This window comes from Natrix helvetica (genome assembly GCF_964273705.1).
Source record: "Natrix helvetica genome assembly, chromosome: 4".
NCBI classification, from domain to species: domain Eukaryota; kingdom Metazoa; phylum Chordata; class Lepidosauria; order Squamata; family Natricidae; genus Natrix; species Natrix helvetica.
In genome coordinates, this window is record NC_138550.1 from 16,161,856 (window position 1) to 16,189,466 (window position 27,611).

The 27,611-nt window shown below is 42.3% G+C and overlaps 1 protein-coding gene across 1 annotated transcript in view; it reads right to left on the reverse strand.

The window, feature by feature from the left end:
* The window catches only part of LOC309391710 (uncharacterized protein), a 43,086-nt gene extending 18,337 nt beyond the window's left edge, over positions 1 to 24,749 (reverse strand). The window contains exons 1-10 of the mRNA XM_081952374.1: positions 24,610 to 24,749; positions 23,830 to 24,074; positions 23,135 to 23,283; positions 22,615 to 22,743; positions 22,051 to 22,212; positions 20,191 to 20,308; positions 19,602 to 19,735; positions 17,701 to 17,857; positions 16,418 to 16,521; positions 15,150 to 15,211 (exon numbers count right to left, since the gene is read on the reverse strand). Of these exons, the coding sequence (XP_081808500.1) occupies positions 15,150 to 15,211; positions 16,418 to 16,521; positions 17,701 to 17,857; positions 19,602 to 19,735; positions 20,191 to 20,308; positions 22,051 to 22,212; positions 22,615 to 22,743; positions 23,135 to 23,283; positions 23,830 to 24,074; positions 24,610 to 24,717 (1,368 nt within the window). The 5' untranslated portion in view covers positions 24,718 to 24,749. The remainder of the gene's footprint in view (positions 1 to 15,149; positions 15,212 to 16,417; positions 16,522 to 17,700; positions 17,858 to 19,601; positions 19,736 to 20,190; positions 20,309 to 22,050; positions 22,213 to 22,614; positions 22,744 to 23,134; positions 23,284 to 23,829; positions 24,075 to 24,609) is intronic.
* Between the last annotated feature and the right edge of the window lie 2,862 nt (positions 24,750 to 27,611).

Genomic DNA, 27,611 nt, shown 5'->3' on the forward strand with positions numbered 1-27,611 from the left:
GCTTTTTTAATGGGAGGAAGGAAAGAGTTCCTCACGTAGTAATAGAAGACTTATTATCTGATATGGAAGAGAATAATAGTGAATCAAACATGTATAATTTCCAAGGAAATAGCATGTGTTCACATACAGAAACAGCTTTGGGCAAGTTAGTAACACTAAACGTGACAAAAAGTGATGGAGCCATGCTGGCCCTGTGATTAGAAGGCAGCACTGAAGGTCTAACTCACTTCTCACTCCAGGAGTTCGATCCTGACCAGCTCAAGGTTGACTCAGCCTTCCATCCTTCCGAGGTGGGTAAAATGAGGACCCAGATTGTTGGGGGCAATAGGCTGACTCTGTAAACTGCTTAGAGAGGGCTGTAAAAGCACCATGAAGCAGTATATAAATCTAAGCACTATTGCTAAAATGATTGCATTGGTAAACCCAGAAGTGATAAGGAAGATAAATATCAAATAATCAAAGGGCACATCCCGATAGCTGGTTTAACATGGTTTTCTCACACAGTGGTAGAAATTATACCAGCCTAATATGTTCTGACCCTATAACTCTGCCTTAGTAATGAGACCGGTGATTGGTACTAACATAACAGTTGGTTGAGTCAAGTCAAAGTGCATTTCTCAGCTGATCCTAATCTAACAATAAAAATTCCCTTTTATGACCCTGTAATCCCTTAATTCAGGATAGAGCTAGGGCAACTGGGTGGAGCTGAGCGTTTACGGGCTGGCTGCCCTTCCTGATGCCATGCAGAGTTCACAGAAGATATTTTTTCTTTGCACCTAGGAGAGAGAAACATCTGCCACTACCTAGTATTGACCTCTCAACTTTCTGAATGGGAGGCAAGCGTCTTCCCACCATGCCACTGAGATCCTAATCCAACAATCACTTCCTTAATATGGCCTGCTACTGGGGGAGAATTCTGTTTTAGGCCAGGGGTGTCAAACCCACGGCCTGTAGGCTGGATGCATCACGTGCTGGCCACGCCCACCGCCTAGTTTAGTGAAGGAGAAAAACGTTGTGATATGTCATGTGATGACAACATGACGTCTGAGTTTGACCCCCCTGGTTTAGGCAGATGGCTAGATGGGCAGGAGCAATCGCCTGTCAGAATCTTTAGATTTCACTTTACAGAGATCCTGCTTTTCCTCTAGCAATACCAAAGTAATGTTCTACCTGGCTTAGCAATATCAACGCCGAGATTGATAGGGAAAGAATCTTGAAAGGTTTCTTTAGAAATGTAATTGTTCTCTCCTGGCATCATGCCAGCCCAGCAGCACAATGCAAAATGGTCATGGAAGGAAGATGGCAGAAACTGAAGAGAAGCACACATTTCCACAGCTACCAATCTCGGTAAGTAGCTGTTGGAAAGATGCTAATCTCTGTGGCAGTTGTCCCTGAAGCCACACAGGTCTTAAGCACGACAAGCTTTGTGTCATGGCCCCCTTGGAGTCTGAATCTGAGGGGAAAGACAAACAGCTGACAAAGAGTGGAAGAGTGGCTCCATTGGCTATGGAGGAAACTGGGGAAGGTCAAAGTCAGGCTGGGAAGAGCGGTGGAGAGGTAGAACAAGGGAGAAGGGGTTCAAATGAAAACCAATGAAGCGCCCTTCTCATCCTAGGGCACGCATGAAAGAACCGAGAAGAGAGCAACGGGGGTTGCATGGCTTATGAGGTGATATTCAGCCAGTTCTGACTGGTTCTGGAGAACTGGTAGCAGAAATTTTGAGAGTGGGGAGGGAATGGGGATTTTGCAATATCCTTCCCCTGCCATGCCCATAATACCACGCCCACAAAACAGGTAGTGAAAAGTTTGGAATCCACCATTGGAGGAAAGAGCCCTGATTCCCTTCACAAGGCACACCTGGGGATGGAGTTTAAAGGAGAGGCAAATAGGAGGGACGGTTGTCGGGAACAAACACTGAGTTAATTGCTTATCTGAGTTCCTGGCATCCTCACAAATGGTTTGATTTACTGTCGTGCTACTTCACTTCTGGAGCTCCTTATCTTGTTTGCCCTGCCAGATTAATTACCTTATCTCGCCTCGTTGGATTTATAGTTGGAAGTTTTCTGCTTCCAATGTTTGAACTGAAGCATTTTCAGCCAAAGGCTGTTACAGGTTTGTGGAAGAGTTTTTCTCCAGGCCGAAGTGAGACAGGACATAAAGTAAAGCAGGACATAAGAGTGAGACAAGACATGAAAGGAGGCAAGACAGAAAGAAAGAATAACTTTTAAGACTTGTAGAGGAACGGGAAATATAAATGTCAAGTCTCAAATTCACACCTGCCTCATGTTCAGCTAAAGTTCAGCCAACCACAAACCCATTATCGGAAACTTAGATGCTTCTTTGCAAATCACCTGGGACCTCGATCTATGAAAGGAGGGCAAGATATTTAGCTTCTTTAGCATCGCAACAGGGGGGGCTATGACTCATGTAACCAACCAAAACTAATTTCCGTGTTTTGCTGCTTTTGAAGAACATATAAGAACTTGCTTCTCCATAAGAAAGTTGTTCAGATGTTTAGATGTCTGCTTTGGCTATCTTGCTCTGAACCTTTGCGCAAATAAAACTACTTTTTTTGATTCCGAAGTCTAAGTCCCTTAATTTTCTGCAACAGAAGAGTTGAAAGGGATATTGGGGGCATAGTTGGTGTTAATAAAGGGTCTCATACCAGTTCTCTGGCTGTGTTGCCTTTGTGCCACACCCTGGTTCATCACACTTTGTGTTGGGAGAAGATGGGGAGCATTGCTTCCATAATGGAATTAAAAAAATGTCCCAAAGGAAATGGCCTTGGCTATGAGTGTGAGATGAGAAGAAGTTTGCATCACGGGGAACACGTCATCAGAGAATGGTTAGATAGGGCATCTTCCATCTGACAGGCGATTGTGTCTAACTAATTCTGTTTTTAAATAGCTGTCCTTCAGAAACTGGTCAGAATGATAAAATGAATGATAGAAAACCATGCAGAAAGATCTCAGTCCTTAGGAATATGATATCTACTTTAATTCGGCTTCAACAATCTGTTTGGTATTGAGATTAAAGATGCCAAGATAAAAACTGTCCTGCTTGCTGGGTGACTTTGGCCAGACCCTCTCTCTTAGCCCTAGAAAAAAGGTAATGGCAAACCAGTGATGAAACAGTTCCCCAAAAACCCCACCTGGACTTGGCTAGCCAATTGCCAAGAGTAAAGAATAACTTCAAAAAGCCCTCCAAAAAGATCTGGTATCAAGAAGGTATACATTGATTTTAAAAATGTTTGACACAATAATGTTAACTATCTGGGAGAGAAGAGAGTGTCAGATCATCTTATCTGTCCATGATTATCAGTGAAATACTGCTCCCCCAAGTACTAATTAAATATTAGCTTCAATACAATAATACAACAACTTCAATACTACAACTCTCATGATGCAAGTTTTTTTTTTTTAAAAAACAATAGTTTAGAACAGGGATGTCAAACTCAAGCCTGGGGGGGGGCGGATCCAGCCCATGGGTTGCTTAGATCTGGCCTGCAGGGCTGCTCTGGAAACAGCAAAGGACCAACCCGCAGTGCCTCTGCCAGTGAAAACGGAGCTCACGCGTGGCCCTCCCGAGCTCCATTTTCGCTGGCAGAGGGTTGCGGGAGGTTGTTACAGCCAGGAGCTGGGAGCCTGTTTTTGCTGGCAGAGCACTAGGGCCGCCACAGGCATCCCGACATGAGTGATGTCAAGCTGACACCCCCCCCCCCACTATGCCCCCCCTCCCGAGGTAAAACACAACCCTGATGTGTCCCTCAATGAAATCGAGTTTGACAGCCCTGGTTTGGAAGTGGTTTTCTGTAGAGTTTTTCTTTTTCAATTTCTCACTCTGAATTAGCCTTAGCAACTTTTTTGATCGACTTATGTTCATGTATTAGCCAAATCTGCTCAGGCTTAGCATCTGAGATCTGCCAAGATTACAAAGAAAAAGAGCATAAAATGGAAATTTTAGCTAGGTGCCAACCTCAAATCCCGCCGTGGGGTCAAGACAGACCTGTTAACTATTGTTTTGATAGGTTGGTGATGTTTTTTTTAAAAAATCATGATATCCTTTTATAGCATTTTGGCCTCCTTTAAGCTGTAGTAACGTTTACTAAAAAGGCATAACGATATCCTTTAAAAACACAGAGAATGATTTAAAGAAAAATATTGTGTATCCAAGGTCAAATAAGACACATGTCCCAGGAAAGTCTTCGAAATGATAACACTCTTCAAAAATTTGAAATGCGTGTGGAAAATGCTAAACTAATGGCTTGACTAAAGCAAACTCACATGGGGTTTATTTCTTTGTAAATGTAGAAGGCTACATTGTTTACTAATTTTCCTGTCTGCCCGTGTTTCATCACCCTGAGGCAATGCTTCTATTTGTTTTGCTTTATTTGTAGTTCTTGCCTAACCAACAGCTTACAACCCTGCAGCCTAGCATCTGGTTAATGGCATAACATGCTTTGCTGATTAGTAAACACATTAGACCCCGTTCTTCGTTCTTACCTTAAATGCACTCCCAAATTAGTTTGCCATTTTCCTGATTAAGCATATGCTATATATTTTTAGATGTTTTTGGGTCACAGATGAACCAAACTCCACGAGGAGTGTTAGGACGAGTAAAGCAGGAGTGGGTTCTGGCTTCTGTTACCAGGGATGTGCTTTGCGTGTGCACGCGCACTTGGTGCATGTTAAGCGCACATGTGCAGTAGTAAAAAAAGTGCTTCTGTGCATGCACAGAAGCAAAAAACAATAGGTGCTGCCAATAGAACTGGTTCAGGGGCATGGCTGGCCGAGTTACTACCAAGTTTCCCCGAAAATCCGACCTGTCCTGAAACTAAAGCCTTGCCACATTTTTCGCGTGGGCAAAAATATAAGGCCACCCTGAAAATAAACCCCTTGGACAAGCCCCCCTCCACCGACATAGCGGTATCCTGAAGGCGCCAAGCCGCAGGAGCTGGGGGATGGGGAGAAAGGCTCTCACATTGCTTGGCGCCTTCAGGATACCGCTAGGTTGGGGAGTGGCGTTCTGCCTGGCCGGAGGGGGGAGTTGCCGGGCAGGTGCTCCCTTGCGAACTGGCTCCTGAAGAGCTGGGCACAGCCTCAGGGGCGAAGCAGCAATGAGGTGACCAAGCTCACGAGCAACCGCCCAGCAAACCCCTTCTCCAGCTGGGCAGAACAACATTCACTGACCTAGGGGTTATCCCTAAGGCGTCAAGCCACGTGGCGCTCTGCCTACTCCCCAGCTCCCATGGCTTGGCACATTAGGAATATCCCCTAGGTCAGTGCATGGAGCTCTGCCCAGCTGGAGAAGGGGTTTGCGCAAGCGCCTGTTCCTCCCCCAGCAGGCATGCCTCCTAGCCTCAACATGTCCGGGCTCAACTCTCCCTGCAGCAGCTGCAGCCGCCACCGCGCTCCGAGCATAACGTCTTCTCCGGTTCCAAACTCCAAAACTCAGCTGCCGAGTCTTCCAGCAGTGGCCGCTCTAGGAGTGTGCTCTATGGTTGTGGGCTGGCTGCTGGAAGACTCTCTGTCCGGAAGACTCTCTTACAGAGAGTTCCAGCAGCCAGCCCACAACCATAAGAAGACTAAAGTCTTCTTTCAAGATTTTGTTTTCCAGTGCTTATAAATAAAGTTTTGGGGGACAAAATACAGTAATTGAAAGCATGGTGATTTGTGGTAGAAATCTGTGTACGTTCAAAATGAGATTCCCATTTGTGATCATTCTCAGTTTACTTTGGCATGCTGAATAAACCATGATCACAAAGTTTCACACAACACACCTGGCAGAACCAAACAAATCACACTATTGCCAAGAATGTGATATAAACACAGCCATTCTGGTTTTAAAGCATAATCTACATCAGTGGTAGCCAACCTTTTTCTACCTACCACCCACTAATGGATCTTTCTTGATGGAAAAATTTCCTTACCGCCCACCAGTTTTTGCGCAAGTGCGGAATATTTTTTAGAAAGGAGGTTGTTTTTTTAAAAAAGAAATGTACATACATTTATCTTTTTATTTCTACTTTATGCATGTTTATAATGTTTTTAACTTTATAAAGTTTAATTAGAAAACAATAAAGTAAATTGAAATTAGCTTTACTAGTGATTAATGAGATCTTTGAGACTAAATATTTGATATCTGGTTCGATTTTCGTAAGGAACAAACGAAGGTCTCCTCTTTCGGTGCTTTTCCTTTTTATCTCTTTTTTTTATCTTCCTTAGGGCTATGTACAAAAGTAAGGCTGAGCTAGTTAGCCCACTTATTATTATTAGCCAACAACAATTCTCTCCTGCCTTTTCTTTCTCCTATTTTGCAACTGCTCTGCTCCGCTTCTGCCTGTCTCTGCTTGGCTTTTGCCTGTCTCTGCCAACAGTTTCTACTCCTCCCCTTCCTCTTCCCACGTGTTTGCAACTGCTCTGCTAACAGTTTCTATTCCTCCCCTTCCTCTTCCCACGTGTTTGCAACTGCTCTGCTTCTGCCTGTCTCTGCTAACAGTTTCTATTCCTCCCCTTCCCACTCACACAAAAGGAGGTTTTAACCTCCAAAATCCCCACCGCCCACCTGGAATCCCAAAACGCCTACTAGTGGGCGGTAGGGACCAGGTTGATGACCCATGATCTACATGAAGAATACAAAAATGTCTTGGAAGCTGTAGCCAATGTACATTTTTCATTCTGCAGATCTTCCTCAACGTGATAAGTCTAAAAATTTTAGCCATGTTCTAGTATTTCTGGAAATGTGGTGAGGGCTCAGGGGTGGGATTCTACCGGATCGGACTGGCTTGGGCAAACCTGTATCTCCGAAGATCAGCTGGGAGGGAACCGGTTCGCTCCCATGAGCAAGTGGCCCCGCCCACCTGCCCCTGCACTTTACCTACTTTTATCTTCTCAGCTGAGTCACATGGCAGAGTGGATTGGCGCACCTCAGCTTTTTTCCTTCCCAAGCAGCAATCGGAAAGGTAAGTATTCTCTAAACTGGTGTGTGCACGCAAAGTGCATACTCAGAGAACCAGTTGTTAAATCGGTAGGATCCCACCCCTGGGGCGTATAGAAGCAAAAAAGATACTTTAAACTTATAGCCATTAATTGCCAAATGTAAGCAGTCAATGCCACACATAAATAGCTGAAGTCAGTAACTGTCAGGCGTGCCTCATTTAGTATCCAAGAAAGAAAAACCCCAACTCCATTTGAGTAGAGATAAAGATACTTTTACTGGACATGAAATGAAAACAGCTAAAGTGAAGCAAGATCTGAAGCAAAAAATCGCGAACATGTACATATGAAATGTTTGCCCAAGACCCTCCCCCCTGTTACCCCAACCCAATGTCCAATCTGCAACTCCCAAAGGTGTCATGTGGGGTGCATCGTCAAGTGGCCTCATCCAGCTGGTATGCAGAGACAGTTGACCTTGACCAAGCCCAAACACGAGCCATCAGCATGCGCAGAACATGGTGAGAACAAAACTCCCTTCAAGATAACTCCTCCAGTACCTAGTAATTGCCCCCAAGTACCACGAGTCCCCACCCTCCCTGTTACTATGGCAGCTGATAGCAAGCAAGCAAAGTGGAGGCTGGCAGTAACTTTATGTCTACCACTTTTGCTACAAGAATTTCACCAGAGTACTTGCCTTCCCCTGGGAATGACCAAATAAGACTTCATGGCTCCTGAAGGAGGTAAAGCTTTATGCCACTTGCCTCAATGCAATGACTGCAAGCTAGGCCCTCGCTTGACCCCTCCTTCCATCATAGCTGGCAGTTTCCTAACATGAATGCACTTATTCACTCTTCAAGGCTCACTAATCCTCCCTCCAAGAAATAGGATTTGAGTTTGACTTAATGAATATTCAAGCTAATGGAAACCTTCTTTTGTAAACCGTTAGCATGAGCCCAGGCAGCCAGAAGTAAAAAATAATAATTATTGTAGCAAGTTAGGAAACCATAACCAAAAGAAGTTCAGCCCCTGTTGCAACTCAAGTACTGCTCTCAGTTTGCTTTTCTGCACTCCAAACTTCTTGCATTTCCTTTTCCTTCCTGTTCTATGTGACAGATGGCTTGTCTCCCTGCTTTTGATGGGGCGGGACCGTTTGTTTCTGTTCCTTGTTTTTGAAATAGTCAGATTTGGTCCCATGTTTCATCACTGGTGTGAGAACTAGATCTATACAAAGGGAGGACAACATAAAGTCATCCTGCTCATAGGACATTTTCAAGGCAGGAAATGTGAATTGTCTGCAGAAGCTGCAGATTTATGGATAAATAAGGTCAATAACACCCTTTTTCTCCATTATAACCATAATATAAAGAATACAGCCAAAAGATGAACAGAGGTAGATGCAAGCATTTTGTATTGACTCATCAGTACCTACATTACAATAACACAGTTAAAATCAGCCTCAAATATAAGATCTAGCAAGAGCATTAATGAAGCCTATAACGTATACAAGAAAGCAACCAATGGCAAGCCTTATGTCCACAGAAGGTGCAGATTAACATAAAGTAAATCTCTGCATGCACAAGGGGGGCTTCAAATGATTGATGGCAACCACCACAGCAAACCCAAGAAAACGAGAGTTCATGTGGCGCAGTAAAACTTTAAATGCAGAGTTTTGATCCACCTGGTGGCCTCTAGACAAGGGTGGGCTTCCGGGGGTTTGCACAGATTCTGGAGATCCTGTAGCTAGGATTCGGTCCATTTCAACAAACCCCCAATTGCCACCCCCGGTGGGCCCTGCCCACCCTGCTCCACCCCTCCCGCCCCTCCCAGGAGTCACCACGCAGCCCATTCATCATGCCAGGTAAGTGCAGGGCCCGTGTGGAGGCTCAGGGAGGGGGGAAATGGGTCTACCAAAGGTTCTGGAAGTCTGGGAACAAGCCTCCAGAGCTAGAGGGAAGCCTGGGGATGTGAAAAATGGGCCTGCTGGAAGTTCCGGAAGTCCAGAAACGGGCTCGAGGAAAGCCTCCAAATACAGGGGAGGGTGAAAAATGCTCCCCACTGTGGTGCAGGAGGCCGACTAGGCTACACCCACCATGGTCACACCCATCCAGCAACAGGGCAGTGAACCCATCACTGCAATTTTTGAATCCCACCCCTGCCCATAGATAGTAAGTGTCTCGCAATGGTCGAAGAAGGCATTTTGTGATCATTATTTGCTGCTGCTGTTGGATTACTTAAGATTGGACCCATTTTGGAAGATGCGCCTTTATTCTGAAAGTCAAACACCTCTCAGTCCTGCCAATGTAATTGTCTCCGCAATTACAAACAAATTAGTAAACACAATGAGTTTTGGCACTGATAGATTGTGCTTCCTTAATTAGGGGCAGCAACAGCCTCCTGGTTTGATGTAATACGTGAAGCTTAGCCGTACTGCATTTTGCTTCAATTAAGGTGTTTAAACATCAAGTCATCATAATATAAACCTCTGAAATTCCACCCCCTCAAAAAAAAATTGAGGTAGAATGAGAATGAGGTAGAAAAACAGAAGGCCCTTCCCAAAGGGAAGAAAAAGCATTCAGGAAATATGAAGAGAATTGCAAAACTGTTTTCATACGGTACCAAGGAAACTCTGAGATTATATGTAAACAGTCACTGGAAGTTATCGCTGAATTGATGGCAATTTTGTCTTGTAGCTGTTTATATTCTTCTAAAAATGTGTGCCCTGCACAGAATGCCGTTTTTGCACCTCTAAAAGTCTGTAGAGATTCAGTCAAGAAAAAACAACAAAGTCCAGTTGCCTCCTGAAAAAATTGCATCTCTAAAGCAATGGTGGGATTCAGCCAGTTCGCACCACTTTGGGAGAACCAGTTGTTAACTTTCTGAGCAGTTTAGTCAGTGGTGGGTTTCAAAATTTTTTGGAACCTACTCTGTGGGTGTGGCCTCCTTTATGGGAGTGGCTTGCCAGCCATGTGACCTGGTGGGAGTGGCTTGCCGGCCATGTGACCAGGTGGGAGTGGCTTGCTGGCCATGTGACCGGGTGGGAGTGGCTTGGCAGTCATGTGACCGGATGGGAGTGGCCAAGACAATGTCACTGAATTTTTTGCCCCAATGAATGATCTACAAAAAGAAAATATAAAAAAGGAAATTTATTATTTTGTGCACTTACTACTTAAATAAGATTAAAATAAGTACACAAAACAATAAAAGAGCTACTTACAGAAGGGAATAAATACATATTTAATTTTACACATGTTAACAGCTGTTGGAATTGTGTTTGCACAACAGTGGAAAAAACAAAGATATGAAAATGAATAAATATTAGAATGTGCAAGAATGAATAAATTGACAATTAAAACCAAGAAGGCTTTGAATACTTTTTCACGTGGAATTTGTTTTATCAATTGCTAACTAACAGAAACAGCAATTAGAAATCTAAAAGTATGAAAGAAAACACCAATTATGAAAGGAAAGGTCATTAAAATGTATAAGGAAATATTATTAGTACTTGATCATTATTAATGTGTAGATAACTGCAGGACATTACATACCCACAAACACAAACTATGACAGTGCCAGGAAAACACACACACACACACACACACACAAAAAAAACAATTCCCCCCCAAAAGACTGCAGATGAAACCAGTTTTTTCCCTAACCCTAAGAACAGGAAAGACAAAGCCACAGGAATAAAAACCATCAAGGCATTGTGGGAAATTATAAAGGACAGTGCCAGGAAGCTCACAGAACCAGCAACCACCTCACAATTACCTAAACAACCAGGTATCACACAGAAACACACAAAATCTGGCAAAGCTGCCTTGCACCAACCTGGCCTGCCCATAGAAAAGAAGCCACCTTGAGACACATACCATACACCAACCTGTACACTTAAAAGCAACATATTGCATCACAAATAAAACATTTGCAAAAAGGAATAACATTTCTTGTAATAAACATTCTATAAACAATAAATAAATAAAAATTCCCTAAAAATAATTAAAAACCACCAGGTTCAGAGAACACCAAAGGACCCCACAGTCCTCTCCCTCCTTATCTTTTTCCTTTTTGTCCTTCGACTTCTCCTCCTCCTCCTTTCCCCACAACCCCATCTAGCACTGATGATGTTACCTAGTTTGGTAGTGAAATGTCTGTAAAAAAAACCACCAAGCTCAGAAAGCAGCAAGGATCCCACTTTCCCCCACCTCCTCCCTCTTTCTCCTTTTTGTCCCCCCCCCCAAAGACTGCAAATGAAACCAGTGTTTTTTTCCCCCCTAACCCTAAGGACAGGAAAGACAAAGCCACTGGAATAAAAACCATCAAGGCATTGTGGGAAATTATAAAGGACAGTGCCAGGAAGCTCACAGAACCAGCAACCACCTCACAATTACCTAAACAACCAGGTATCACATAGAAACACACAAAATCTGGCAAAGCTGCCTTGCACCAACCTGGCCTGCCCATAGAAAAGCACCCACTTTGAGATATATAAACCTGGTCTGAACACTTTTAAGCAACATATTGCACCACAAAGAAAACATTTGCAAAAAGGAATAATATTTCTTGTAGTAAATATATTTTATAAACAATTAAAACATAAAAATTCCCAAACAATAATTTAAAAAAAGATATTCTATAAATAAAAAAAATCCTTAAAAACCATTGTTAAGTATTCCACCAGCAATAATTTATACTATAACTATTTTAAGGTATTGTACCAACTGTAACCATTATTCCACCAGCAATAATTTATACTGTACCATTTCAAACTACTCCACACACAATAATTTAAAATGAAACCATTAAAAACATTCAATACACAATAAATTACAATAAAACAATTTAAAACAATTCTATACACAATACATTTTAAAGTATTGAGTATAGAATATTTTAAAATTGTTTATTTTAATTTATTTTGGATAGAATCTTTTTTAAAATAGTCTGAGACAATTTTAAAAAAGAATCCATACACAATAAATTGAAGTAAACCATTTTAAAATATTCTACACTCAATACTTTTAAGTAAAAATATTTTAAAAAATTCTATGCACAATAAATAAAATATTATTTTAAAATACATTAAAAAAATAAAAGAAAAAAAACCAGGTTACTTACCAGCAGGCAGAATCAGCAGCTCTCCGATGCAACAGGCAGCAGACAGGCAGAGAGGCAGGAGGACAGGTAAGACTGTTTAAGACTCTTAGGGCTTAGCCAGCCAGGCGAGGCTGGAGAGGGGAGGGTGGGGGGCTTTTGGCCTAGCCTCGCGGAGGCTTGCCGCCCACGCCAGCCTGGTGCTTTGTCCCGGAAAGGCCCAGCGGCCTTTCCCGGGCGCAGCTAGCTTCCCGGCGGCCGCGCGTCCCACGCGACGCCGGTGCTTCATCCCGGAAAGGCCCAGCGGCCTTTCCGGGGCGCAGCTAGCTTCCCGGCGGCCGCGCGTCCCACGCGACGCCGGTGCTTCGTCCCGGAAAGGCCCAGCGGCCTTTCCGGGGCGCAGCTAGCTTCCCGGCGGCCGCGCGTCCCACGCGACGCCGGTGCTTCGCCCCGGAAAGGCCCAGCGGCCTTTCCGGGGCGCAGCTAGCTTCCCGGCGGCCGCGCGTCCCACGCGACGCCGGTGCTTCGTCCCGGAAAGGCCCAGCGGCCTTTCCGGGGCGCAGCTAGCTTCCCGGCGGCCGCGCGTCCCACGCGACGCCGGTGCTTCGCCCCGGAAAGGCCCAGCGGCCTTTCCCGGGCGCAGCTAGCTTCCCGGCGGCCGCGCGTCCCACGCGACGCCGGTGCTTCGCCCCGGAAAGGCCCAGCGGCCTTTCCCGGGCGCAGCTAGCTTCCCGGCGGCCGCGCGTCCCACGCGACGCCGGTGCTTCGCCCCGGAAAGGCCCAGCGGCCTTTCCCGGGCGCAGCTAGCTTCCCGGCGGCCGCGCGTCCCACGCGACGCCGGTGCTTCGCCCCGGAAAGGCCCAGCGGCCTTTCCCGGGCGCAGCTAGCTTCCCGGCGGCCGCGCGTCCCACGCGACGCCGGTGCTTCGCCCCGGAAAGGCCCAGCGGCCTTTCCCGGGCGCAGCTAGCTTCCCGGCGGCCGCGCGTCCCACGCGACGCCGGTGCTTCGCCCCGGAAAGGCCCAGCGGCCTTTCCCGGGCGCAGCTAGCTTCCCGGCGGCCGCGCGTCCCACGCGACGCCGGTGCTTCGCCCCGGAAAGGCCCAGCGGCCTTTCCCGGGCGCAGCTAGCTTCCCGGCGGCCGCGCGTCCCACGCGACGCCGGTGCTTCGCCCCGGAAAGGCCCAGCGGCCTTTCCCGGGCGCAGCTAGCTGCCCACCGCCCGCACGGCCCACGCCAGCCCGCCGCTTCAGCGAGGGAAGGCCTAGAGGCCTTTCCTCGCCGAAGCTAGCCTCCCGCCCCCCCTCGCGCTTAGTTGCTTACCTGAAGGAAGCAGCAAGCTCCCAGCGAAGAGAAGGGAGTTTTGAAATGGAGGACAACCCGCTTTTAAACGGGTCGCCTCCAGCCCGCTCACTGATTGGCTGAACTCCAGCCAATCAATGAGCGGCTAGCTGGGCTAGCTAGCTTAGTGCGGACGGGCGGGGGAGCGAGCGAGCTCCGTTGGGATGGCAAGGGGGATAAAGTGACAGGACCGGTGCCGGTTCCCGGTTACTTCCGGGTCCGGTTACTTCCGGGTTCGGTCTGGAACCGGTTCGCGCGATCCGGTGCGAACCGGTAGGAACCCACCACTGAGTTTAGTGAACTGGTTATTGAAAGAAATCATTAGGGCAGAGAACCAGTTGTTAAATTATTTGAATCCCACCACTGCTCTAAAGGTACCTGACAAGAGTCTGGTCTAATCCAGAATTCTTACCTTCCCAATATTTCTATTTTCTCTAAAATACACTTGTGACATTATTGGCACTTTCTTCCAGTAAGAGCATCCTACAGGCCTAAATGTACAAACTCCCACATACATCCCTGCGGCCAATTCGCTCACACAGGGAGGGGCTTCTCCTGGTGCCGTCCACTAGGCAATGCCAACGGGCGACACCAAGGAGTAGGGCCTTCTCTGTGATGGGCCCAACCCTCTGGAATGACCTCCCCCCCGACATCAGAACCACTACTGACCTCCGCTCCTTCCGGCAAAAATTAAAGACTCACCTGTTCCGATTAGCAGGCCTGGCATAATTACAACTGTTCCTCCTGGTGAATGCACTATTAACTGGTTATTTTAGGGGTAATGTTCTTAATCTAATTTGTGTGTGTTTTAGGGATTTAAAATTATATTTACTGGCTCTGTACAGTTCTTTTAATTTCATTTTTAACCTCCTCCATATTTAACTGTACATATTTAATTCTATTTATTGTATTTTGATATATTTTTTACATGGACTGTACACCGCCCCGAGTCCCTTTCGGGAGAGGGGGCGGTCTAGAAGCACGGTAAAATAAATAAATAATAAATAAATAATAAACTGAATTCTATAAGACACATTGCAGAAATAATAGCGATATAATGTATATTATCATGGAGTCCATAGTATAAAGTACGTAGTAGATAAAGTACTCTGCAGAATATTTTAGCTACATTTTTATCCTGAAAATCAGGATGGTTGAAAGTCTCATTCATAAATGTACTTCATCATTAGATGACTCTACTATAAAAATGTGTTGCTGGAAATTTTTACATCTGTGACTAATATTATGCATCAAACAGCAAATGTGAATTTCTCATATTTCCTCACATTCAGTGAAGTGTATTAACATTTTCAATGGTGATCTGTGACTTCTCAAATCAATTCATGCTAAATGAAGTATTTTATACGTGGAAGTTAATATGGTTAAATATTATTTCTCTTTTTTTGTGCTTTTGACTAATTTTGCCACCACCGTATAAATTTCTTAAATTAGTCACTCCAGAGTACAGCAATGTAATTCTTGTGTAATACGGTAGTAATATTTGCATGCCTTCAAACAAAAGAAGCAATCACCATATCTTTCACAATAAATAGTTTATTCCAGGAGCAGCATAGATTACATTTACATATTAGAGTTTAATGTAGTTAATCAGCTGGAATTGCTTTACATTATATGAAAAATAAAACCATAGGTTATTATTGCATTCTCAGTCCAGCTTGTTAAATTCTGTGATGCCTGTAGATTAGAATTAGCTATAACCAATAGGTAGCATTCATTAAATGCTTTAACAGTTCAGCCAAGAATTGCTTCTTCGAATGGGACGAACAATTCTTTCATTCTTAGGGTCAAACTGAAACACTTTTGTTCCTCGGAAGAAATAGATATATCCTGGGGGGGGGGGGGGGAGAAAGAAAGAAACATAAATTTAAAAATCTGATTTTTTTCAGACCTAAAGATAACTTCCTCATTATAGATATCTAATGTGAATTTAATTTTTTTTTAACTAGGTATGCAAAAACATTCATGACAATATAAATCAGAACAGACTTTGTTCTTAAGATAGGCTGAGATTCTGTAATTTTAAGCCAACACTAACGTCCAAAAGGGGGAAAAAAGCAAAGGTATATCTTGTCTATTTTTGAGACTTGGTTACATATTGTCTAAACTTTGTTTAAGCATAGTTTTTGAATCAATGATCAATCGGGCTTGCAGAACACACAAAAACGTTAAGTCCTACCTCATGATTTACAGATATTAGTGTCTGGGTTCCATACAACATATTAAATCACATGACAATCAACCATATGAATCCAACCAATTGTGATTTAGTCCTTAGGCCATGGCTGCTCGTATTTTATTTCACAAACTATGATTCAGCAACATTTAGATTTAAGGCCATGAGTGAACATAGCTACAGGCTTCATTGATTTTTATTTGCTGAATTAATAGAGGATAGATGCTTTTGTACACTTAACATTTGCTAGTCTTTATGGTGCCACAAGTCTCATACGATTAAAAAAAGAAGAAGATAAAGTAAAAAAATTCAAAAATGGTTAAAGGAATGTTACAAAAAACACAATCTAAAATGAAGGGCCTCCTAAATGCAGAAGCTTTAAACGTTACAATGCCCAGCACAGTGTGTAAACCCATTATGTATGTTTATTGATTCATATGGTTGGTTGTCATGTGGATTGATATCTTGTATGAACCCAGGCACTACCTTATTTTCCCCAAAATAAGACAGAGTCAGTCTTATTTTCTTTTGACCCCTGAAATAAGTGCTTGGCCTTATTTTTGGGGAGGTCTTATTATTTTTGAGGTGCAGGAGACTGCGAGCATGGTCACCTCATGGATTCTGCTGTGTTGCAATATTTTCGGGGAGGTCTTATTTTCGGGGGAGGGATTATTTTAGCTCATGGGCTCAAAAGCTCAATTGGGCTTATTATCTGGGGAGGTCTTATTTTCAGGAAAAAAGGTATTATACTGGGAAGAAAGCATTTAAGAATGCTGATGATAATATAAACGCAAATTAAGTCAACCAGGATCCTAGGTAAACCTTGTTTCTCTCATATCGCAACCGAGTCCTTTACTTACCATTGTCATACAAAGCAGCATCAATTCGGGGTTTAATCCCTTTAAAATCTCGGGCTATATTTCTGGGATATCCTTTTTCCATGCTTTGTTCCATTTCATTGTATCTGAATACAAGATTATAAATATCATTATTGAAATGCAATATTTGAAGACTCTTTCATGAAAGGAAAAAAGGATCCAAGTTGGTGAGGATCAATTAAAGAGGCCAAGCCAAATACAGGAAATGAAAATTCCTGCAACATACTTTTCTCTCTAAGGAGAAAATGACTTTATGGGCAAATCCAGAGGTGGTATTCTGCCAATTTGTACCGGTTCACCAAAACCGGTAGTGGAAATCACAGGTGGGCCTGCACATCTGCCCCAGCTCTATGCCATCCTTTTTAGGCACATTTTCAAGCCAAAGTGCATGCGTGGCAGGCTGAGTGCACATATGAACATGTGAGCATAGTGAGAGCGTGCATGCTCACATTTGCGAACTGGTAGGGAAAGTAAGTGAATATCACCCTTGGGCATATTCATGCAGATTTCCCACTGCATTCTTCTATTATTTTTAACTCGGCAGTTTATTTTACAGTGCTGATATTGCCTGAACATCTCAAAGGCAGACCTGACCCTGAAAAGTTCCCCTGCTGGATAAGTTCACCCAGGTGTTCTCAAAAACCATTTGCAGGTTTTGGATGTTTAGTTGTTGTAGTACTTTTAAAGGAGGTGCAGAGAATCAGAGTCTTGAGTCCAATGGGGTACTTTTTCAAATGACAAAAATGACCTTGGGCGACAGAATACTCCTTCCAAGCCATCAAGATGCACACTAGTATCCTGAGAAAGGACTGGCAAATAGAAAACATGCCTTTCTTTTCCCAAGTTGCCTTTGTTTAATGCCATCTTTGGAAGTGCCTCAAATGGAAGAAGAAATTGAAAAGGTTTTGTTTTGTTCCAATATTAGGCATGAAGAATGGGCAAATTGGGGAATATCTGTCTCCATCTGTTGTGATCTGATTCAGTTTGGATTTCTAGATTTGACTGAGTTGCATATCCAAACTAAGCTATTGAATCTGTTTGGACTCCAGAGTCAAATAGGGAAATCTTTTTTTTCCTATTCAGATGATTTGAAAGATCATGATTTTATTCTATTTGTTGCAGATTTTGACCACTTTTGATTACCACCTTACTGATATACTATGATAAGGTACATTTCAGTTATATATTGTCTATTAAGGATTAATACCTTAAGACTAACAACATTATAAGTAAGTTGTAGAAAATTGCCGAGCACTGATCCGTACCTCCAATACTTGTTCCCAATGAAAAAATAGGTCTTTCCAGTTTGTGGATCGCTGAATGCAGCATCAATTTTCTTCACATTTCTTGGTAATCCCAATCTGTAAATGCTTTGAGCCTGGCCAACTATATCATATCCACTTAGAACCCAATATTTGTTTCCTAAAAAGAGAAGAAGTAATATTATGCATAATTATATTTCTTGATACTCTAGGCCAGGGGTGTAAAACTTGTGGCATCGTATTGTCATCAGGTGATATATCATGCCTTGCCCCCCTTTGCTTAACTGGGTGTGGGTGTGGCCAGAGTGTAACGCATTTGGGCCGTGGGCTGTGAGTTTGATACCCATGTCCCCAAGTTTGGTTAAGAAAAATATTATTTCAGCATTGAAAGAATGATAACTTCTAAGGCTTGTCATGTTTCCCACTGTTACATGCAGCCTCTGGAGAAAGTGGATACTGGTTTTAAAAGAAAGATGGAGCTTTTTTAGATGCTTAAAATTCTACATGTGGACATTCACAGCTCAGAGGTCTGTGTGTCTATTTCTAGCAATAAATACTTGTTAGGAAAGAAGGGGAATCCTTTGTTCTTTGTGGATTTGACACCATCCTAACTTTAAAAAAAAGAAAGAAACAAGTGGCAGCTCTATGATGTTAGGATCTGGCTTAGATCTTTCCAGCAGGCTGAAATGCAGTACTCATTGGCAGCAGAACCATCTTGATAAAATACAGAGAAAAACCAGAAGAGAAACCTGGAAAATTAGGCAGAGGGAGACCAGGACAAGACAAGAACTGAGTTATCTGCCCACTGGTCATGCTAAAAAAATGACAGCACAAAGTCAGACTAGGCTATGAGTCCTTCTGAATAATTTACCAACTGGGATGAATTCAGACAATGCAGTAAACCATAATGTGAAGTGTGTGTGTGTGTGTGTGTGTGTGTTTGTGTGTTTGTGTGTGTTTCATGTTTGGCTTAATATGGTCAATGAAGCCAGTTATTGGGGTATATGGCTTAGCATAAGCCAGTGTTTCTTAACATGTAGCTCTAAAACCATTGGGGGTTCCCACAAGACCCTATCAAAGGTCCACCAAACCAAAATTATTGCCTATCCTTTTAAAAAAATACAATTTTAAAATACACACACTGCTACAAATAAGTTCCCTGAGAATGGGCTCCAGCACGAGTCTGAAAACTTGGAAAATATAACCTCTGTTCCTGGTGACTGACCCAGATTAGATCCTGCAACATTATCCGGGCACACATATATTCACCTTCATTTGTCACAGCCCATCAAACAAATTTGAGAAGTCGTAGTGGCAGTGAATGCATCATTTTAAATTGTTAATAGGATCAATATTGATAAACATAACAATAAACAAAAGGTCTTTTGGGGTCCCCCATAATTTTTAAATGTGGAAAGAGTTCCTAAGACAAAAACATTTAAGAAACACTAAAGGTAAGGGGTAAAGGTTCCCCTTGCACACATGTGCTAGTCGTTCCTGACTCTAGGAGGCGGTGCTCATATCCGTTTCAAAGCCAAAGAGCCAGCGCTGTCCAAAGACATCTCCGTGGTCATGTGGCCAGCATGACTAAACACCGAAAGCGCACAGAACGCTGTTACTTTCCCACCAAAGTTCCTATTTTTCTTCTTGCATTTTTACATCTTTTGAACTGCTAGGTTGACAGAAGCTGGGACAAGTAGCAGGAGCTCAGTCCATTACGTGGCACTAGGGATTTGAACCGCCCACCTTTCTGATCGACAAACTTAGCATCTTAGCTACTGAGCCATGACATTGGTGTATTGAACAAAGGATCCCCTTTCTTTCCTAACAACTCTTTTCCCCCTATGGTAAGAGCAAGTCTCGTTAAATTTATAAGGAAATCAAAGCACGTTTTCATTGCTCACCTTTAAAAAGTAAAATGTTATCTTGCACAAAGTTCTCATAAGCAGCATCGATATTGGAAGGCAGAGTTGGCCAGAAAAGAGAAATGAAATATAGTTCCACATTGGACAGCTGAGGGTGCTTACGCCAAAAGTGCCTAATAGTAAAACAGAAGTGGCATATTACCAAATGTGGCATCTTTTCAAAGAGGGGAAAATTAACTGGAGTTCCATATCATAATAATATAAGGCAGGGGTGTCAAACTCAAGGTCCGCGGGCTGGATCCAGCCCATGGGGTGCTTAGATCTGGCCCTCAGGGGTGCCCTGGAAACAGCAAAGGACCAGCCCACAGTGTTTCTGCATGGCCCACTTGGGCTCTGTTTTTCCTGGCAGAGGGCTGCAGGAGGCTGTCACAGCTGAAAACGTAGCCTCAACAAGTGACGTCAAGCTGGCCACGCCCCATGGCCTTGTCCCCCCTCCCCCAAGGTCAAACACAACCCTGATGCGGCCCTCAATGAAATTGAGTTTGACACCCCTGATATAAGGGTCATATCCTGTTTATTGGGAAAATAATGCTCAAACTCTAAGAAGTATTTTAAAAATGCAACTTACCTGCCCTTAAAGAACAAATATTCTCCACGCATGGTGGCAACAGCATCAAAAGTAGTCATAGCAGAACATGCTTCTGGTGTAGAGGGTCCTGTTGGTTGTATTGGGTTGTTTGATTTACCTAAAAAATAATTAAGAATTGATATGGAAGCTATTAAATCGATACTAAAAACGATTGGAATTATCAAGATTTGCTTTCTTTTTTCGGTTTAAAAAAAAATATTTTATGTATACATTTTTCTTTAATATACATAAATGCTTAATAAGCAGTGTATAGTCTGGGTCAGTTTACTTGTACTAAATTGTAGTAGTAGTAGTAGTAGTAGTAGTAGTAGTAGTAGTAGTAGTAGTAATAATAATAATAATAATAATAATAATAATAATAATAATAATAATAATAATAATAATAATATTCACCTGTACCTACTAATAATCTTCCAACTTCTAATATCTACCTCTATCATCTAACCATTGATAAAACAAATCCCATGTCAAAAAATATTCTGTGTCTTCTTTGTCCTTTATCATTAATGTTAACCTATCCATTTCTGCACAGGCTAGTATTTTTCTAATTATATTTTCATCTGTAGGAGTTTCCTCATTCTTTCACTGCTGTGCAAATACAATTCTCCCTGCTGTCAAGATTTGCTTTCTTAATGTTAGTGTTTGAAGTAGTACAAATTCTAACGTGTCTTTGCTGTTAGCGGGGAATTCTAGCTATAATGAAATGAATTATGACACTATTTTAAGGAACATAACTGAGAAAAACACGCTAGTTACAATAATTTTTTTCTTTTGGAAATCTTACTTAAATGAATAGGAGCTTGCAGTTAGTAAAGCTTGTACTGCACAGGTGTCAAACTCGATTGTGTCATGTGATGTATCATGATGTATCAGGATGTTTTTTGCCTTTGTGGAGCTGGGTGGGTGGAGCCTGCGCCTGATGCATTTGGCTCGTGGTCTGCCAGTTTGACAGGCCTGTTGTACTGCTTGGCAAATATTTATTTACATTTGGTAATCAAGTTGCAAATTAAGAATAGCAGACTTATATACCACTTCACAGTGCTTTACAGTCTCTCTAAGTCAGTGGTTCTCAACCTGTGGATCGGGACCCCCTTGGGGGTCGAATGATCCTTTCACAGGGGTCGCCTAAGACCATTGGAAAACACATAATTTTGAAAAAATACGGAAAACATAAAATAATTTTATGGTTGGGGATCACCACAATATGGGGAACTGTATTAAAGGGTCGTGACATTAGGAAGGTTGAGACCCACTGCTCTAAGTGGTTTACAGCAGTGGTGAGATTCAAATAACAACTGGTTCTTGCCCTAATGACCAGATGGGTAGGCATGGCTTAGTGGTCATGTGACTGGATGGGCATGGCCAACTCAACATCACTCATGTCAATTGGTGCTTTGCCTCAACTGTTACAATGTAATAAGTGTTAATCGGAGAGGCAGTTTCTGTAAGCAGGGCAATACCAGAATGTTTCCTTCCTTCCTGCCTTCCTTACAGAATTAGCCCTGTAAAGTGGAAAAAAACAAAATGATATTTCTTCCAACAACCAGTTCTCCAAACTGGCTAGAAAGTTAACAACTGGTTCTCCTGAATAGATGCGAACTGGCTGAATCCCACCACTGGTTTACAGTCAGCCAATTGGCCCAAACAATCTGGGTCCTCATTTTACTGACTTCGGAAAGATGGAAGGCTGAGTCAAACTTGATCTGGTGATGATCAAACTTCTGGCACTGAGTCTGCAATACTGCATTCTAATCACTGCACCACTAATGCTCACCAAGGCATGCTTTCTAGTCTAAGAGCATCCCATTCAATTTAGGATTTGATTTTTCTTGGCCTTACCATAGAGGGCTTGAATGCCATTGATATCATCCTGTGGAAGACGAAATAATTTTGGCGACGTGTAGGAGTAGTTGGGAAACATCAAGGCCCCAACATCCGTGGAATGAGACAGACCCAATGAATGGCCAAACTCATGAGCAGCAACAAGAAATAGGTTGCGTCCTAGGGGGAAAAATACAAAAAAAAAATCCTTTTTGTAGAAATCAATAAGAAATTCATAAGCAATCTACTCTTCCTTCAGATTTAAAAAAACACCAAAATTCAGCATTTAGCATTTAAAGAAAAAGGAATAGTCCCATCTAGGTTTAGTAATCATATTTGACAGAGAAGGATTGGTTCCCTCCCATGAGTTACTTGTGATAACTACTGTTTTACAGTTTAAGTAAATATGTAAATTCCTAGTCAAGTTCATCCGGGTTCTTAGAGGTTTTTAGCCTATATTGGGGAAGCTGGCAGATATTTCCAGGTCTACCACCTTATCTGGCTGCATCTGTAGATAAATTTCAGATGCTTATATCCTTGCACAATCTACATGTTTACAGTTCCAGAATGATTTAGACATACCTCTTGGGCCATCTTTGGTCCAAAATTCTTCTTCATCAAAATGAGCATCTCCACCAATGTGTTGGCCTGGTTGAAAAGCATGTGCCAGGATTCCATCAGGACCATCAAATGGAGAATTATCACCATGGTCTGAAGGTAGAAGAAGTAAGGAGTTCAATTAGGCAGTTATTATTATTTTTGCTTAAACAGTGGTCCCTGAAGCCAGGCTCAGCCAGGGGTGAAATTCAACCAGTTCGGACCGGTTCAGGTGAACCAGTAGGGATGATTTGAATTGGTTCACCGAACCAGTAAAAACCACCCCTAGATGACCCTGCCCACGCTCGCCTGCTCGCCCACATGCTGCTCACCCCTTCCGGCTGCTCACTTGGTGGGTTGCCATGAGTGATGTAAAGTTGGCCCTGTTCACTCAGTCAGATGACTCCCACCAAGCCATCCCCACCAAGCCACGCCCACAGAACCGGTAGGGGAAAAATTGAATTTCACCTCTGGGCTCAGCTCAGGGCTAGACCTATGTAGTTACCTCTGGTATTAAAAGAGATCATGATATCTGCTTCACCCTCATACATTCTTGTGAAGGTTAGAGGTGATACGTTGCTCCAGACTTCAAATGCTTTTCTGATGGCTTCATCTGTATCAGATTGAGGCATATCTGAAGTGTAGCTTACAATCCTATAAAATGAAAGTGGAGTAAATTATTAAGCAGCCACAAGAGTGGTCTCTCTAAACCAGCATTGGAGATACTGAGTCACGGCAGCTTTCCAGGATTCCAGAGTTAGAAATTGCAGCTTCCTGCAGTAACACCAGTGGAACTGCAAAAAAAAAAAAAAACAACAACAACAACCTGTGCTACTAAGCAAGAATTCTGCTTTTGAACATCTCCTAAGAGATGTTCAAAAGCAGAATTAAACAGGTCTTTGAAAATGCAAAATGTGCTATAAAATAAGTTAAAGTTTGGAAATCATTAATGGAAACTTCTCATCACTAAATGGACTGGATGCTAAGACCAATCAAAGCTCAGTTTTTGTTTTGATGCAGGGAAATCTGTTGGAAGAAGGATCAAAACAGGGAAGATGGCGGACGCAATCTCGTGACATACCCATGAAAGGGGCGGGGATTCAATCATGTGGTTGCAATTTTGACTGTTTTTCTCCCCCTATGCCAATACCCCTACCTGTATGTTAAGCTGATACCTGCTTTTTTAAAAAACACTTTTACCTGTAGGTAATACTGGTTTTCTCCCATTTAGGATTGCCATCTAAAAGACCAAATGACCCCAAGTCAGGTACACCACATCTGGGCTTCTTCATCACTGCCAAAGTTTTTAGGTCAGGCTTTCCAGTCACTTTCAGGCCAAAAAACTTTTGCATTTTTTTGAGATCTTTAGTCAAGATTTCATTTTCATCCATACGGCTCTTAGGGATTCTCCCATCGTTGGATTGGTAGAAGGTCTTTAAGTATTTCTGATAGGAAACAAAAGTAAAGTTACTCTGATTTTTTTAAAAAAATAAATTAATTAAAACTAAAAGAAACCAAGCGAGGGAAATTTTGATGGAATTCTATGATTCTCAGATCCTTCCTTGTCATTCATAACATAAAATAATATCCAGCATATCCAAAAATCATTCTATAGCTTTGGGGAAGAGGACGAAGATTCTTCCCATAAATTTAAAGGTTAAAGTCCCGAAAAATACAGTTCACTTTTTTTTTTAACAAAATGAAAAGACTAAAAAGATTTAGTCTTTTTAAACATGGTGCAAGCTGAAGAAGAACAGACTGTTTTGCAGAAAGGGTGGCTAACCCATTATCTTAAATAACTACACTTTTATACAAAGCATAGTAAAAAAGATGAGACACACATCTCATGAGACACAAAGGTAAATCAGATATCAATAGGGGGGGGGGAGGGAAACTAGCCCAGGAGAGAAAAGTTAAAATTATGGTTCAGTAAAGTAAGAGTTCAGTGAAAATTTCAGCAATTTTCATGTGCATAATTACCTTCACCAAATCCATGTCAGCATCATTGACTGGCGAATCCGTTGGAGCGGCAAAAGCAGATAGGTTGCAGGTGACAAACAGGAAAGCCCAAACTGAGAGCCCTGTCATAGTTAAAATCACAGCAGACACTTTCTGTCCTATAAAATATTTATTCCCTTTGAATGTCTCTAGGTTTCGACCATCGTTTATATAGGAGTTGAACATTTATCTCTGTTCTGACTCATTGCCTTCTGATTGGCAATCAGGGAAGGACTCATCCATGAGCAATAACATTTTCACAACTCCTCGGGCTAATTAAAAAAAAAAAAGGAAGAGTTCCCCTCCCCCGCCCCCAGTTGTGAGAACCTACTCAAGTAGTAGTGCTTCACATTATCTTCAACTTACACAGGTCTCACCCCTAAAAGTCAAAATAAAGAGAGAATTTGCGAGAGAGAAGGATATTTCCCGGGGTGTGCATCGCATTTAGTTCACTGGTCTTTTGAAGATATTTTCTCTCCACGCTCCCTGGAAATCTTTAATTTTTCTGATATTTAGGCTGAGTTTAGAAAGGAGGAAGATATGTACAAGACCTCAAAACTAGTCAGAGATTCCTGGAGCTGGATAGGTCATCGAGGCCACCGAGTGCAGCCCTTTCCTCAGTACAAAAATCCAAAATATTTGAGACAGATGGTTTACTAATCTTTGCTTGAATCTACTACTTTTCTGGGCAATGTTATTCTATACTTTAGGTTAGGAACTTTAAATTTTTTTCCAAGAGAATTCATATTCCTCTTTTTGCAGCCACCTTACTTCAATTTGTAATTAATTACTGTTCCAAGATGTTTATCATAAGTACTACTGTGTTTTCCCCAAAATAAGACAGGGTCTTGTTTTCTTTTGACCACTGAATTAAGCACTTGGCCTTATTTTCGGGGAGGTCTTATTATTTTTGAGGTGCAGGAGGCGGCCATCATGGCCACTTCAGGGCTGCTGCTGTGTTGCAATATTTTCGGGGAGGGCTTATCTTGAAGGGAGGGCTTATTTTAGCACATGAGCTCAAAAGGCAATTGGGTTTATTATCCGAGGAGGTCTTATTTTTGCAGAAATAGGGTAGGATTTTACTATGATAAGATATGTTGTCATATAACTGCATTTATGATTTCTTTTTTCCTAAATGAAGAACTTTGCATATACCTCTATTAAGTGACATTCTCCTCACCTGAAGCAATTGCTCTTCATTTTGTTTCTATTTTCAGCTCCATATTGTTTTGTATCATTTACCTTTTTCACTTAAGGATTTAATTAGTGCACTGAAAAGGAGGTCCCAGGACTGAACCTTGTGGATACCACTCGATACCTCATTTGAGTTTGATCCTTCTTCGATCCAGATTCTTAATTCACTCTTTGACCCCGTTATAAATCCATTTAATGGGTAATCCATCCAGGCTAACCTTGACTAACTAGCAAATCAGAACATTGTGGCGTTGTGATTGTTGCCATCTCCCAAGGTCATGTGATCATGTTTTGTGATTTTTCTGACATGGTAAGTCAATGGGGAAGGTCATAAAATGGGGCAAAACCCACTTAATAACTGCCTTGCTTGGCAACATAAATTTTGGGCTCGATTGGGTCATAAGTTGAGAACTACCTGTATAGTATTTCCATCATGTAGGGAATTTAGCTAAAGGAGGAGGAGGAGGAGGAGGAGGAGGAGGAGGAGGAGGAGGAGGAGGAGGAGGAGGAGGAGGAGGAGGAGAAGAAGAAGAAGAAGAAGAAGAAGAAGAAGAAGAAGAAGAAGAAGAAGAAGAAGAAGAAGAAGAAGAAGAAGAAGAAGAAGAAGAAGAAGAAGAAGAAGATGATTAGATCTGTCTGGCAGTATCCAACAGACTGTTTTCCTGTCTCCAGAATCTCCCTGACACCCTCACTTTGAAGACAGGGGAAACGTTTGTTCTCCTTGAGTCATCTGGCACTTCAAAATGATTTCTCAAACGTAATTCATAAAAGATCAGGCAGATCATCATCTAGTTTCAGTACCCTAAGATTATGAGATCCACTTTGCTGCTGTCATTTTAAAGCACTGATCCTGAAACTGAGAGACCATGGATTGCAGTCCCATCTTACCTACCAGCCACCAGTTTGAATCAGCTGCTCTTTCCCACCTAAGAAGAGCTGCATTTCTGAGTGAGCTGGGTGGCATTTACGTTAAATAATAAAATAAAACCAAAGGCAAGAACAAACTGCTTCTAAAACTTTGTATAAAAAAAAGGAACTTGTCTGGGCATTTTTTAAAAGTCAAAACTGACCTAGAAGGTGCACTTTATCTGATCTTAGCTTTGAAACTAATTTAGAGTAAATGTATTTTCCCTGACTGGTGTAAGATTCAGTTTTCCTGCGTCAACATTTTGACTCTTGAACTTGATTTTCATGAGACAAAAAGAAGTTGCTAAAGGGAAGCTTTTTAAAATGGTTTTTATGATTTATTTATTTATTACATTGGTTTGCTGTCCATCTTGCTGCAAGATGACTCTGGGCAGCTTATAAGATTAAAAACAGTAAAGTGCGTATAGTCAAGGCTATGGTTTTCCCAGTTGCAATGTACGGCTGTGAAAGTTGGACCATAACAAAAACTGAATACCAAAGAATGGAGGCCTTTGAACTATGGTGCTGGAAAAGACTCCTATGAGTCCCTTGGATTGCAAGGAGATCAAACTGGTCAGTCCTAGAGGAGATAATAATAATATAATAATATATTTATTTCTTAGCCGCACCCTCTCCCGAAGGACTCGGGGCGGCGTACAACGAAACATACGAAATAAATATGTAAACAAAACAAACATATAACAAAGACATACACTGAAACATACACAAGGAGGAGGTCGATTGATAAAACAATTAAAATACAGTATTTAAAACCCCTAGAAATTAAATATAATTAAAATACCCAGTTAAAAACCCGTCAGGAGCGATATGGTTAGATCAGAGTTGAGCCAGGCCAGCTGCTTGAAATAGGTGGGTCTTCAGCT